This window comes from Coregonus lavaretus (genome assembly GCF_964263955.1).
Source record: "Coregonus lavaretus genome assembly, chromosome: 2".
Lineage (NCBI taxonomy): Eukaryota > Metazoa > Chordata > Actinopteri > Salmoniformes > Salmonidae > Coregonus > Coregonus lavaretus.
Genome location: NC_139989.1, coordinates 44,584,633 through 44,597,911, shown reverse-complemented (window position 1 = coordinate 44,597,911; position 13,279 = coordinate 44,584,633). Strand labels below are relative to the sequence as shown.

The 13,279-nt window shown below is 44.2% G+C and overlaps 1 protein-coding gene across 1 annotated transcript; it reads right to left on the bottom strand.

Moving 5' to 3' along the window:
* Window positions 1-291: 291 nt before the first annotated feature.
* On the bottom strand, window positions 292-12,612 carry LOC311144906 (aconitate hydratase, mitochondrial-like). Its single transcript, XM_084181087.1, has 16 exons — window positions 12,573-12,612; window positions 11,102-11,244; window positions 10,595-10,853; window positions 10,067-10,159; window positions 7,397-7,555; window positions 7,107-7,257; window positions 6,834-6,938; window positions 6,591-6,682; window positions 6,372-6,477; window positions 6,010-6,167; window positions 5,729-5,914; window positions 5,347-5,625; window positions 4,906-5,097; window positions 4,270-4,402; window positions 3,738-3,859; window positions 292-3,618 (listed from the first exon to the last, which is right to left on the bottom strand). Exons 1-16 carry the CDS (start codon window positions 12,606-12,608, stop codon window positions 3,487-3,489), a joined length of 2,346 nt encoding a protein of 781 aa, XP_084037213.1. The 5' UTR covers window positions 12,609-12,612; the 3' UTR covers window positions 292-3,486.
* Window positions 12,613-13,279: the final 667 nt, after the last annotated feature.

Here is a 13,279-nt window from a genome sequence, read left to right as displayed (position 1 = left end):
TCACAGTTCTGAATATTGTAGTATTTTAACTGTATTACTGGTATAGTAACTATAAACTGCTGAATTATTTAACAAACTTAAAATAAAAGAAATTAGATCAAACATTTATCTTTATTAAATATTCATTTACCACAGGAAATATCCTAAAATCTCTTTTACTCTTGCACGCTATGAAACTGCAAGCATTCAAATCACCTAATACAAAACCAACTTTAAAATCAAACAAATATATGGAATCAGTGAAGCGGAATTCACCACTTGAGATTACATGAAAATTAATAATGCCTGTCAATGGGTTTATGCATTTAATTGTTTGCAGTGTCTGAACAAAATAAGCATTTTTATGAAGTATGACATTGACAGTGTTTCAAAATGGAAAATAAATAGCCAGGCCAATTAAACAAAGCAGTTTACAAAACGCAGGTTTGGGTTTTGCTGAGGACAAAATGCGTACAATTAAGTATTTGCTTTGTCATGTTACAGTAGCATTTCAGAAACTCACAGATCTGAACCAGGGATCAACATATTGTATATTACATCACAGTATAAGCAAACTGCTTCATGGGTGGCTGTTATTTGTGAATGAATGTACACAGAATGGTTCCATTTAGAGAATGCATTAAATACTTTTGTGAATTTGTTAAGAATGTATGAATTACTTTAGTAATACAATTGACAAACTTGAACGCTGCTGGCATTACACTGTTCTTCTTCATACTCAAACATGGGGTTCATTGACATGAAGAAACATAGTTCTGCTAACAAAACCAATGGCAAACCTTTCTGTAACAACACTTATGTTTTAGTATGTAATGGAGCATTTTCATGAGGCATCTTTGGCGATTAACTGCAGTAGACAGATCAGAGAGAATTGATCAGCAACATGTTAACTTAGCTAAGGTTGAGGAAATGACGAATTAGTATAAATTATGACAGTGTATAATAAATTGGTTAATGTTCTCTAAATCACATAAACTATGGGTTAAAGTTGCAACGATCTGGAGCAAATCCTGTTTCAAATCAGGGGTTCCTTCATCTGCATCTCTCAAATCATTTAAAAACAAAACCTAGACATGTCTCACCTGACTAGTCTCTCCCTTTACATTGTAAAGAACTCCAACCTTCACCTGGGAGCAACATACAAAGACGGACCACTGTACAGCACAGGTCCAAGAGCTCCAAAACATTGAGACGTACAGGACAACCCTACTTTAGTGCTTCATCAATAATTTACCTTTCATTTAAAACCTCCAACCACTCGTTTAGTGGTTTGACTAGTTGTGAAACCCTTAGATTGGGAAGGGGGAATAGATATAAAACACTTTTAGGCTTCAGTTTAATAAAGACAATTGATGGGAGATTAAATTATTTGTTTGTTACAGTGGGTTTCAGAGAACGAAAGGCTCTGCATTCAACCAGGCAGCTCCTGCCCACACTCTCTCTATTGTATAATATAGTGCATATGAACACCTCTATACATTGTGCCACTATATCACAATTTACACATAGGCCCAAACCAAGTTCCTTTAAATATATTTGGGTTTGACTTTGGGAGCTATGGCCATTCATCTATGAATATATTGTCAATGAAGACCATATGCTCGTGGACAAAATAGGCATAGCATTTCTACTTTCATCACACCCTACTGCAACTACAAAAACAGACAGTTAGATCTTCAGTTCATCACTGACAAGCTAAATAAGCTGACATGAAAATAAACTTTGATAGCAACATTACAATAATCTTGGCACCATGACCAATGGATTTAATGGAAGTAGCCAATCAAATCTCCACAGTAATCCCATGAATACTTTGATTATAACTCACTAAATTACTTTAAAGTAAATTAGTGACGAGAAGACAACGAATGCAATGAATAGGTGGTCATGGCCCCCCCAAAGCCAACTTAAAACAGTCACACTTTATAAGACTTAGCTGCAACATCCTCAAACACACAATGTACCATTTAAGTGGCAAAATGTAGATACATGGCAAGAGTTTTAGCCAAATGTAATAACCTAAATCAGATAATGGTATACATTTGTCATTGTATTCAGTTATTTTGTTATGGAACTTGAACATCTTTCAAATTAAATCACACCCTTCCTTTAAGATGCTATGGAGTGCAGTGTTTGCGATGTATTAATGAAAGTGTGGCTGAGTGTCTACAATACTACTACATATAGTGTTAGTGTACAGGTGTCTGGACACTAGATTGTGCGTTCATTTTGTAAGAAGAGGTCTCCTCAAGCTGTGCGTGGAGCCCTGGAATTAGCAAGAACAGAGGGGCAGCACCAAACCAGACAGGGATATGGACAGGCAATGGTCTGATTAGCTAGCTAACACATATGGACACGCACATGGAAATTAATGGAAAAACTAGTACAACACAGCAGTATGTAGCATTTTACTCCCACCTACAGAGACACACAGAAAAGGGCTGCTAGGATCTGATATCATTTCATGCAATAGCCCTCAAGTAGAAACAAATGGAGCATGTGGAGAAAGCAGCAGTAGAGAGTTAGTGCAGAATGCAAAGGAGTGACAAACAGTATACCAAATTCCGTGGGTTCAAATAGATTACGGGTCAAGAGAAACGCCGGAAAAGGAAAACCCTACAAAAAAAAGAAAAAGTTATGCACTACAACCTGGTCCTGGGGCCACGGAATCTAATGGTTCCATTGATGCCTTTAATCTACTATCTGAACAGTTATTAGGCCTGGGTAACCAGGTTAGGCGACTTGCTCTCTAATCAATTACTAAAACGTATCAATTCAGGTCAGTCACAATCGGCAGATCCTGAGGCCCACTAGAACCATGGTGGACAATAGATGGACCTAACTAAACAAATATTAACTTTCATCTTCACTAGCAGTAATATTGAACTAAGAAGAGTTCCAAATCCTGGGAATGAAAGGGATACATTCAGTGAATTAAATGTACAACTGGGTTAACCAGCTGTCTGTGTTGGAGGGAACAAGTGGAGGTCCAAGTAAACAGTTTAACACATCAACTATGACAGGTAAAGGAATGTGAGCAGGATTCAAGCTACAGACCTGATATGGAGAGCTAGCTGTGTGTTTGTGAGGTAGGAGTGAATTGAATACTGCAGCACTACAGTCAATGGCAAGAAGCATGACAAATGTGATTTCTACACAAACAGGGAGTAATGCCAACAAGAGCAGTGCTGCCTAGAACGAGAACACTTAAATGCTATGCTGAAACAAAGACATGGGTTCTTGTGACTGTGTTATGTGAGAGCGTGTGTGCGTATACAGCTCTACCTGTGTGGAAAGTGCTTTCACAGTAATCCTGTATGCATGTGTGCGTGTGCATTTTATCTGTACAGCGACATGGGGTGTGTGTGTATGTTTACGATAGGCAGGCTGCTATCGCCCATTTCCCACCTCTGTGCAGCCCCTCCCCCTCAATATATCCAGGCCCGCCTCTCTCTGTGCTCCTCCGGACCCCTTCACCCTCTTCAGTTACTGCAGCTCCTTCATCCTGTTGAGGGCGCTGCCGGCGTGGAACCACTCGACCTGGTTCTCGTTGAAGGTGTGGTTCAGGGTGATGATGTCCTGGCTGCCGTCACCGTGCTTCACCACTCCCTTCAGGGGCTAGAGGAGAAAGAGAGCTGGCCTATAAGGCATCCGTGTAAAATACACATACTACCAAGTCCCATCCCCATTATATGGAGGGCGGTAATTTTGGAGGCTGAATGATCAATGAAGCTCACCTTGCCGGGGGCAAAGGTTGCGAGGCCTGTGATGGAGATCTTGTCGTCGGGGCGGATTTTGTCGTAGTCGGTGGGGTCGGCGAAGGTCAAGGGCAGCATGCCCTGCTTCTTCAGGTTGGTCTCTGAGAAAAGAGGACAGAATGGCAATGAGGAGAAAAGAAAGCAAGACTGAAAGAAAAAACAGAAAGTGGGGAACAAGAGGGAGCTTGGGGAATTGGCTCGTATCGAGCTCCATTGTGTAAATAGAGAGGCCCTCTACCACAGCGGGGCAGATCCATTACATGCCAAGTCAAGGTCAGAGAACAATGTGCACATTCAAAGTGTGTGGGTGATCTTGTTTCTAACCATATTTCCCTTCTTTTGCAATGGGTCTCAAGATAGCTACATGAGCTCCCTCTCAACACAAATAGTCTCAGATTGAGCAGGTTCCCACCAAAAGCTTTTCCTCTCATACTACCCACCCACTTGCCCCACCACACCCATATACCCTCCCCTCTCTCTCGGTGACTCCACATGTAACCTGTAAGCGTACCGTGGATCCTGGCGAAGCTCTTGACGAGGATGACCCTGCCTCCCAGGTGTCTGGGCTCCAGGGCTGCGTGCTCTCTGCTCGAGCCCTCCCCGTAGTTGTCATCCCCCACAACCACCCACGACAGACCGTTAGCCTGGAGGGAGCAGAGAGGGAATTTAATAATAATAATAATAATAATAATAATAATAATAATAATAATAATAATAATATGCCATTTAGCAGACGCTTTTATCCAAAGCGACTTACAGTCATGCATGCATACATTTTTTTTGTGTATGGGTGGTCCCGGGGATCGAACCCACTACCTTGGCGTTACAAGCGCCGTGCTCTACCAGCTGAGCTACAGAGGACCACGAATTTCTTAGTCATTCTTTTTTAGTCATTTAGCAGACGCTCTTATCCAGAGCGACTTACAGGAGCAATTAGGGTTAAGTGCCTTGCTCAAGGGCACAGACAGATTTTTCACCTAGTCGGATCAGGGATTAGAACCAGCGACCTTTCGGTTACTAGCACAATGCTCTTAACCACTAAGCTACCTGCCGCCCAGATTCTAATGTAAATATTGTGATTCTGGGACAGCCCAACAGTCCACAGCCTCTTTCGGTCCTCTCCTGTCAGTTACTATGTCTGACACACCTTGTAGTGGCGAGCCACATCAGGCACGCCCCCGTACTCTCCTGTCAGCTGGTTCTTGATCTTATTGACTGCGTCGTTCTCGATGTTGATTGCTCCGATGAGCATGTTGTTGGAGATGTTGTCGAGGTGACCGCGAAACTTGAGCCAGGGGCCGGCGGCGCTGATGTGGTCTGTGGTGCACTTGCCTTTCACCTGCGGAAGAGGAAGGAAGAAAAGAGACAGTAGGGTAAATGACCATCTAAATGCAGCACCACATGCCTGAACAACTGTCTGCCAACTCAGTGGTTTCTAAGTCTCTAATAATTAGAAAGTAATGCCACCATCGAAGGCATCTCAATTCCAACCATGGTCCTTGGTGGAGGATAGAACTCAGCCAAACAGTGAGAAGAGGCCTTCCTCATCATATAGCGGTCTTGTCATCCACCTCTCCACCTCCCTCACCTTGATCAGCACTTGCAGGTCGTCAAGGTCCTTGCCGTTCCACTTGTCAAAGGGCTCCAGCAGCTGCAGGCGGGTGCTGGTGGGGCTGACGTCCACCATAACGGAGCCGCTCTCGGCAGGGGGGTGTTGGTAGGTGTCCTGGCCGGGGTCAAAGTCACGGGCAGGCAGCTCGTCGCCATTGGGTGGCTCCAGCTTGAATTTCTCACCATTGGCCGCGGTGAGGTAGTCAGTCTCAGGATCGAACTTCAGGGTACCAGCGATGGCCATGGCTGTGACAATCTGTATAGGAAGAGGGAGGGTTATTAGGGCAGCTAGTTACAAGGGGACATAATGTGGACATCATAATATAAGAAGTGTGTGTGTGTGTTGTGATTATTGGTACTTCAGGGGATGTGACGAAAGCATGAGTGGCAGGGTTGGCATCATTCCTGGAAGTGAAGTTCCTGTTGTAGGAGGTGACGATAGTGTTCTTCTCCCCCTTCTTCACATCCTTCCTGTCCCACTGGCCAATGCAGGGTCCACAAGCGTTAGCCAGGACCACCCCACCCACATCCCTCAGGATCTTAGACTAAAGGAGAAAAACAAATATAAGAATGTACCTACAAATCAAGTAAAGGGCAACTAGTTTGGCAATGGACCTTTTTCCAAAAGGTTTGAACTCACAAAGCCATCCCTCTCGATGGTGGCGCGGATCTGCTCAGAGCCGGGGGTGACGGTGAACGCGGCCTTGCACTTCAGGCCTTTGTCTAGGGCCTGCTTGGCCAGGGAAGCAGCGCGGCCCATGTCCTCATAGCTGGAGTTGGTGCAGCTGCCAATCAGACCTAGTGGGACCCCCGGGAATCAGGTTAATAACAGAGTAAGAACGGAGAAGCGCAGGTGATTTTAACAGTCATGTAAATAAGCCTGAAAATATATGATAATTAAATGTTACTGTACTTTTCTCTTAAAGGGCTTTTCTTGAATATTAACAGAAAGCTAAATGTATACTTTTCAAGGGAGTGTTAAAGATAACGTGTGATACTGACCCACTTTGACCTCCAGGGGCCAGCCGTTCTTCTCAGCCACAGCACCGATCTCAGACACTGGGTGGGCCAGGTCAGGAGTGAAGGGCCCGTTGATATGGGGCTTCAGCTGCCAGGGACAGAAGACAGACACACAGTTAGCATTGACAATGTGTGTTATTCCTTGAGAATATATTCTATAAATATGTAATGGATGTCAGCCTAATAACAGAGTGGACTCACCTCACTCAGGTTGATCTCAATGACCTGGTCGTACTTGCAGCCCGTGTCAGGGACCAAGTCATCCTTATACTCGTCAGCCAGGGCAGCGATGTCTGAGAGTAGATGGAAAAAGTCCGAAAGAGAATACAAAAATGCTAAGGGGCTATGCTGTATGTGTAACAGTGGCTGTGAGACTGACACTGAATGGATTGTGAAATAAAGGGCTTTAAGAATATTCCAGAATGTCTTATTGTGCGTTCTAACCTGCACGTCCAGTCTTATTCAGGTAAGTCTTCATGCGGTGGTTGAAGGGGAAAACAGAGGTGGTGGCACCAATTTCAGCTCCCATGTTGCAGATAGTTGCCATACCTGTAGCCAGGAGGTGGGAAAAGTCACATCAAGTTTCTAAGCAAACTAGCACCAAATCAAGACCAAACCACTGGACGAACTCAACTGAAACAAGCAGATTGTTAAAACAAATAGCGTAGATTAGTTTACTCACTAGTTCAGGTAAACCTTACTATCTTTTGGCCTCACCGGTGCAGGAAATGGAGTTGACGCCTGGGCCATGGTACTCCACAATGGCTCCTGTGCCCCCCTTCACTGTCAGGATCCCAGCCACCTTCAGGATAACATCCTTGGGAGAGGTCCAGCCCGATAGACTACCAGTCAGCTTCACTCCAATCACCTGATGGAGAGGGAGTTATTACTACATTTGTGAAAGGTCCGTATTTTTATACATGTATGAAGGAGATAGATACAGAAAGAGAGATAAATGAGTGGGTGAAGAGAATGTAGTGAGTTGGTTCACTGTCATAGCAGCTCACATTGGGACACTTGAGCTCCCATGGGATACCAGCCATGACGTCCACAGCGTCAGCGCCACCCACTCCAATGCAGATGGAGCCCAGGCCGCCCCCATTAGGTGTGTGGGAGTCTGTGCCAATCAGCAGGACTCCTGGGTAGGCATAGTTCTCTAGAATTATCTGTCAAGGGTGAGTGACATCTCTGTTAGCCAATGCACAACAATCATTTGACATATTGAGCTCAATAACGTCAAGATCTGAATGTATAACAGGTTTGATATCATGAGTGAACAATCAAATCAAATTGTATTGGTCACATGCGCCGAATACAACAGGTGCAGACATTACAGTGAAATGCTTACTTACAGCCCTTAACCAACAGTGCATTTATTTTTAACAAAAAAAGTAAAAATAAAACAACAAAAAAAGTGTTGAGAAAAAAAGAGCAGAAGTAAAATAAAATAACAGTAGGGAGGCTATATATACAGGGGGTACCGGTGCAGAGTCAATGTGCGGGGGCACCGGCTAGTTGAGGTAGTTGAAGTAATATGTACATGTGGGTAGAGTTAAAGTGACTATGCATAAATAATTAACAGAGTAGCAGCAGCGTAAAAGGGATGGGGTGGGGGGGGCAGTGAAAATAGTCCGGGTAGCCATGATTAGCTGTTCAGGAGTCTTATGGCTTGGGGGTAGAAGCTGTTGAGAAGTCTTTTGGACCTAGACTTGGCACTCCGGTACCGCTTGCCGTGCGGTAGCAGAGAAAAACAGTCTATGGCTAGGGTGGCTGGAGTCTTTGACAATTTTGAGGGCCTTCCTCTGACACCGCCTGGTATAGAGGTCCTGGATGGCAGGAAGCTTGGCCCCAGTGATGTACTGGGCCGTACGCACTACCCTCTGTAGTGCCTTGCGGTCGGAGGCCAAGCAGTTGCCATACCAGGCGGTGATGCAACCAGTCAGGATGCTCTCGATGGTGCAGCTGTAGAATTTTTTGAGGATCTGAGGACCCATGCCAAATCTTCTCAGTCTCCTGAGGGGAAATAGGCTTTGTCGTGCCCTCTTCACGACTGTCTTGGTGTGTTTGGACCATGATAGTTCGTTGGTGATGTGGACACCAAGGAACTTGAAGCTCTCAACCTGTTCCACTACAGCCCCGTCGATGAGAATGGGGGCGTGCTCAGTCCTCTTTTTTTTCCTGTAGTCCACAATCATCTCCTTTGTCTTGGTCACGTTGAGGGAGAGGTTGTTGTCCTGGCACCACACGGCCAGGTCTCTGACCTCCTCCCTATAGGCTGTCTCATCGTTGTCGGTGATCAGGCCTACCACTGTTGTGTCGTCGGCAAACTTAATGATGGTGTTGGAGTCGTGCCTGGCCATGCAGTCATGGGTGAACAGAGAGTACAGGAGGGGACTGAGCACGCACCCCTGAGGGGCCCCCGTGTTGAGGATCAGTGTGGCAGATGTGTTGTTACCTACCCTTACCACCTGGGGGCGGCCCGTCAGGAAGTCCAGGATCCAGTTGCAGAGGGAGGTGTTTAGTCCCAGGATCCTTAGCTTAGTGATGAGCTTAGAGGGCACTATGGTGTTGAATGTTGAGCTGTAGTCAATGAATAGCATTCTCACGTAGGTGTTCCTCTTGTCCAGGTGGGAAAGGGCAGTGTGGAATGCAATAGAGATTGCATCATCTGTGGATCTGTTGGGGCGGTATGCAAATTGGAGTGGGTCTAGGGTTTCTGGGATAATGCTGTTGATGTGAGCCATGACCAGCCTTTCAAAGCACTTCATGGCTACAGACGTCAGTGCTACGGGTCGGTAGTCATTTAGGCAGGTTATCTTAGAGTCCTTGGGCATGGGGACTATGGTGGTCTGCTTGAAACATGTTGGTATTACAGACTCAGTCAGGGACATGTTGAAAATGTCAGTGAAGACACTTGCCAGTTGGTCAGCACATGCTCGGAGTACACGTCCTGGTAATCCGTCTGGCCCTGCGGCCTTATGAATGTTGACCTGCTTAAAAGTCTTACTCACATCGGCTACGGAGAGCGTGATCAAATAGTCATCCGGAACAGCTGGTGCTCTCATGCATGCTTCAGTGTTGCTTGCCTCGAAGCGAGCATAGAAGTGGTTTAGCTCGTCTGGTAGGCTTGTGTCACTGGGCAGCTCGCGGCTGTGCTTCCCTTTGTAGTCTGTAATAGTTTTCAAGCCCTGCCACATCCGACGAGCGTCAGAGCCAGTGTAGTACGATTCAATCTTAATCCTGTATTGACTCTTTGCCTGTTTGATGGTTCGTCGGAGGGCATAGCGGGATTTCTTATAAGCGTCCGGGTTAGAGTCCCGTTCCTTGAAAGCGGCAGCTCTACTCTTTAGCTCAGTGCGGATGTTTCCTGTAATCCATGGCTTCTGGTTGGGGTATGTACGTACGGTCACTGTGGGGACGACATCATCGATGCACTTATTGATGAAGCCAGTGACTGATGTGGTGTACTCCTCAATGCTGTCTGAAGAATCCCGGAACATGTTCCAGTCTGTGCTAGCAAAACAGTCCTGTAACAATGTATTCTGCTACTCGTTTCACAGCAGTATTCCTGAACTCTAATCTAGTTGTTAGTCTAATTTCAGAAGTGGATATTGTCCAAATACAAATTAGTCTCATGGCAGCTCAATCTGACCAGTTACCATTTATTGTACCGGTACCTGGTGAATGATTCCAGAGCCTGGTTTCCAGAAGCCAACTCCATACCTGGCTCCAGCTGTCGCCAGGAAATTGTAAACCTCCTGATTCACTTCCTGGATTAAAAAGGACAAGTGGGAAGGGGTTGGGGTGTCAGTTGAGTTGAGGAGAATATATTTTCAGCTGGTAGTCCCCTTTATGTAACTGTCACAGCACATATTTGGCTGCAGACCTTAATTCCCCCTTTAATCCCTGTTACTCAATTTGACCTCTGTGCAATTGGATGTAGTAAGTGTCACCCATGCTAAATATTCCTCAGGGCTTCTCTTTGTCTAAAAATATGTCATGTGTGTGTAGCAGTTAACCAACATTCCCTCTCATATGGCTCATCTTGGCCCCAACGCAATACTTTCGGTTACCCCTAGGAACTCCTGATACCATGGAAAAGAGTATCCCTCTGTAGAACACCCTAGATCTCAACCAACAGAAATCAGCTGGACAGCCCAAAAACAACTGGACAGCCCCTTGAGTTTCCTCTGCTCCCTACTGACCTTCGCCCTCTTTAGGTCCTCGACCCCTCCGATCTGTGCCTCAATCAGGTGGTCACAGTGGATGGTTGAGGGCACGGCCACCTTGGGCAGGCCGCTGCTGATGAACTGTAGCATGGCCATCTGGGCCGTGGCGTCCTGCATGGCCACACGGTCCGGACGCAGCCGCAGGTAAGTGCGCCCCCTGGCGATGTCCTGGCCCACGGGGTCATCCAGGTGACCGTACACGATCTTCTCTGACAAAGTGAGGGGGCGATTGAGCCTGAGGTGAGATGAGGGCGGGGATGGGAGGACAGTGTGGTTAGGATTCAACTCTTAAAATACAGTAAAAGGTTAACTCACTAGGAGGAATGCTTTCTAATCTAAAGTTAGCTCGGTGTGGCCAGTGTTGCTGACCATAAGAAGTCAACACGCTAAATGTCAAAGGATTTAGTGAGCAGTTGCAATGTCAGTAGTAGTGGTTGTAAACAGAGGAACGCTGGGTGTGAGGTTGGAAAGGCAGTTACTGACCTCTTGCGCACAATGTCGATGTTCTCATGCAGCTTCTCATAGTTGATGTTGGTGCCAGGCTCAAATCGGCTCATGGCCACCTTGGCCTTGGCGTTGAAGGCTGCCGAGACATGGAGACGTCTTGCCCCTTCTCCAAGGACAAGCTAAAGGACATTTTTAGTAATGATACATCAAACTTGGAAACATCATCATCATGGAAGAGGATACAGGGGCTTTAAAGTTCCTAATCATTGCAAACATAGGACCTAGTCCCCTCAAACTCAACTCTGGACCTCAAAGCCAGTTCCACTGCGTTTTTTTTTAACATGGTGGTTAAAGAATCTCAAAGCCCAATCAAAGAGACAGTTAAAAAAGGCCACCATAAAATGACTTATCTACAATCTGCGTGATCTCCATGTGACTTTCATGTTCCATCACCTCACACAATGGAGACTGACAGCAATATTAATCAAGTAAAGAGAATAGTATTGCATTACACTAACTAAGTAAACAATATGTCAGCCAGCTACTTGTCAGGCTCTCATTTCCCCAAAACACACATCACCTAAAGTTTAGAATGAGTAGCCTAAGTGTTGGGTAAGTTAGTGTTTGTATTTAGCCCTAAAAGAGACACCTACTCCCTACACATTAGAACAGCTAATTTTGTGACAGCTCAAGTAGTCTAATCTAGCTATGATTTTCAATATTGCATCAACACAGCCAATCGTCCTCAACATGTTAACTCATGTTAGACAGACAGGCTTAATTTGAATCAACCTATAGGCCTGATTATTTAGAGTGGAAAGATGTAAACAAATGGAATATCACAACCAACTGAGAATGTACCAAAAATCTGTAATGTTAATTTGCCGAATCAAATATAAAATCTACCTCATATTAGCAGGCCCTTGGTCACATATCTTTTATAGACGTAGCAAAACAGTATTGGACAGTGTCCATTCAGATAATTTCATGAGGTTTCTATAAGACCATCTCATGTTCGATTAATTGCTTAATTTGGTGCCGCATTGTCTGACACCGTGATTTGACTAAATCTGTTATTAAGTGTGGAAACCAGACAAGTGCGCACTTAAAAACTTCAGTAACCTTGAATCACCTTGCAAACAGCTGGACAGTTGGTGCAATATAAAGCATTCAATTTAGTGCATTTCGACAACACATTGTACTGTAAACCAGCATTATAGATAAAGCGTTATTGTGCACTTCCCAGACTAACTTGTAGCCGTTGCATGGAGTACTAGTTAGTAACAGTCTCGACTGGGACACAGTGACCAAACGACAGCCGCTGAGATGGATTGTTTACTATATATATATATATATATATATATATATATATATATATATATATATATTTTTTTTTTTTTAAGTTCGTTGTGGACAGTAATATCTTGTAATTCATTTTTTACTGAAAATCTATACTTGATGTTTAGTGTTGAATATATTTACTAATATAAAATAACGTTTTACTTACCCGAAGCCGAGTGACAGTCCTACAGTAAGACGCCATTTTGTTCACTGACTAAGATGTGTTTCTGTCAGGTGACGTCAGGAACCCTAATTTAAATGCCTTTATTATTTTTATCCTGACAGGTGTATTAAAACTGTGTACAAGTGTATACCTCTGTGAATCATTTGACCGAATCTAATAAGACAAAGTCCAAATATAATATTTGAATACAATTGTCAAAGTGGTTGCAATAGTGTAAGATATACACAATGACTGAGTTTATGTTTTTGTTTGGTACTTATCTGTAAGGTTGTTGTCAAATCAGCACCCCATAATGAACTCGTGGGCTCCCTATAATAAACTCTGCACATAGTTAGCATACAGTTTATGCACCTTTACTGTTTAAAAGGGTCTGTGAGTTTTACTGATGCAAATTAATTGGACATATTTACATAATAGCGTATGTATATTCTGACAAAACCACTGAAGACAATGACTGTGATGTGGCACAGCAGTAATATGATGAAGGTCCTGAAGAAGATATTTTGACAGAGAACTTGGAATCCATTTTTTAAAATTCATGAATTACTTTCAAGAATACTCATTACTCAGTATATTTCTTCCAGCACCTGTCCTGGTTCTGGACCAATGATGTGTCCAAATATTTTCCTTTTTAATCACTCTCCTTATGTGAAATGTGGCTATAGATTGTTGTTGCATATTCAAAGATA

Excerpts from the sequence above, each read along its gene's own strand:
- LOC311144906 (XM_084181087.1), bottom strand. The coding sequence starts at position 12,608 with ATGGCGTCTTACTGTAGGACTGTCACTCGGCTTCGG. Across the intron at positions 11,245-12,572 it reads GGACTGTCACTCGGCTTCGG|CTTGTCCTTGGAGAAGGGGC; the intron begins GTAAGTAAAACG and ends AATGTCCTTTAG. Across the intron at positions 5,626-5,728 it reads CTTTCGTCACATCCCCTGAA|ATTGTCACAGCCATGGCCAT; the intron begins GTACCAATAATC and ends CTTCCTATACAG.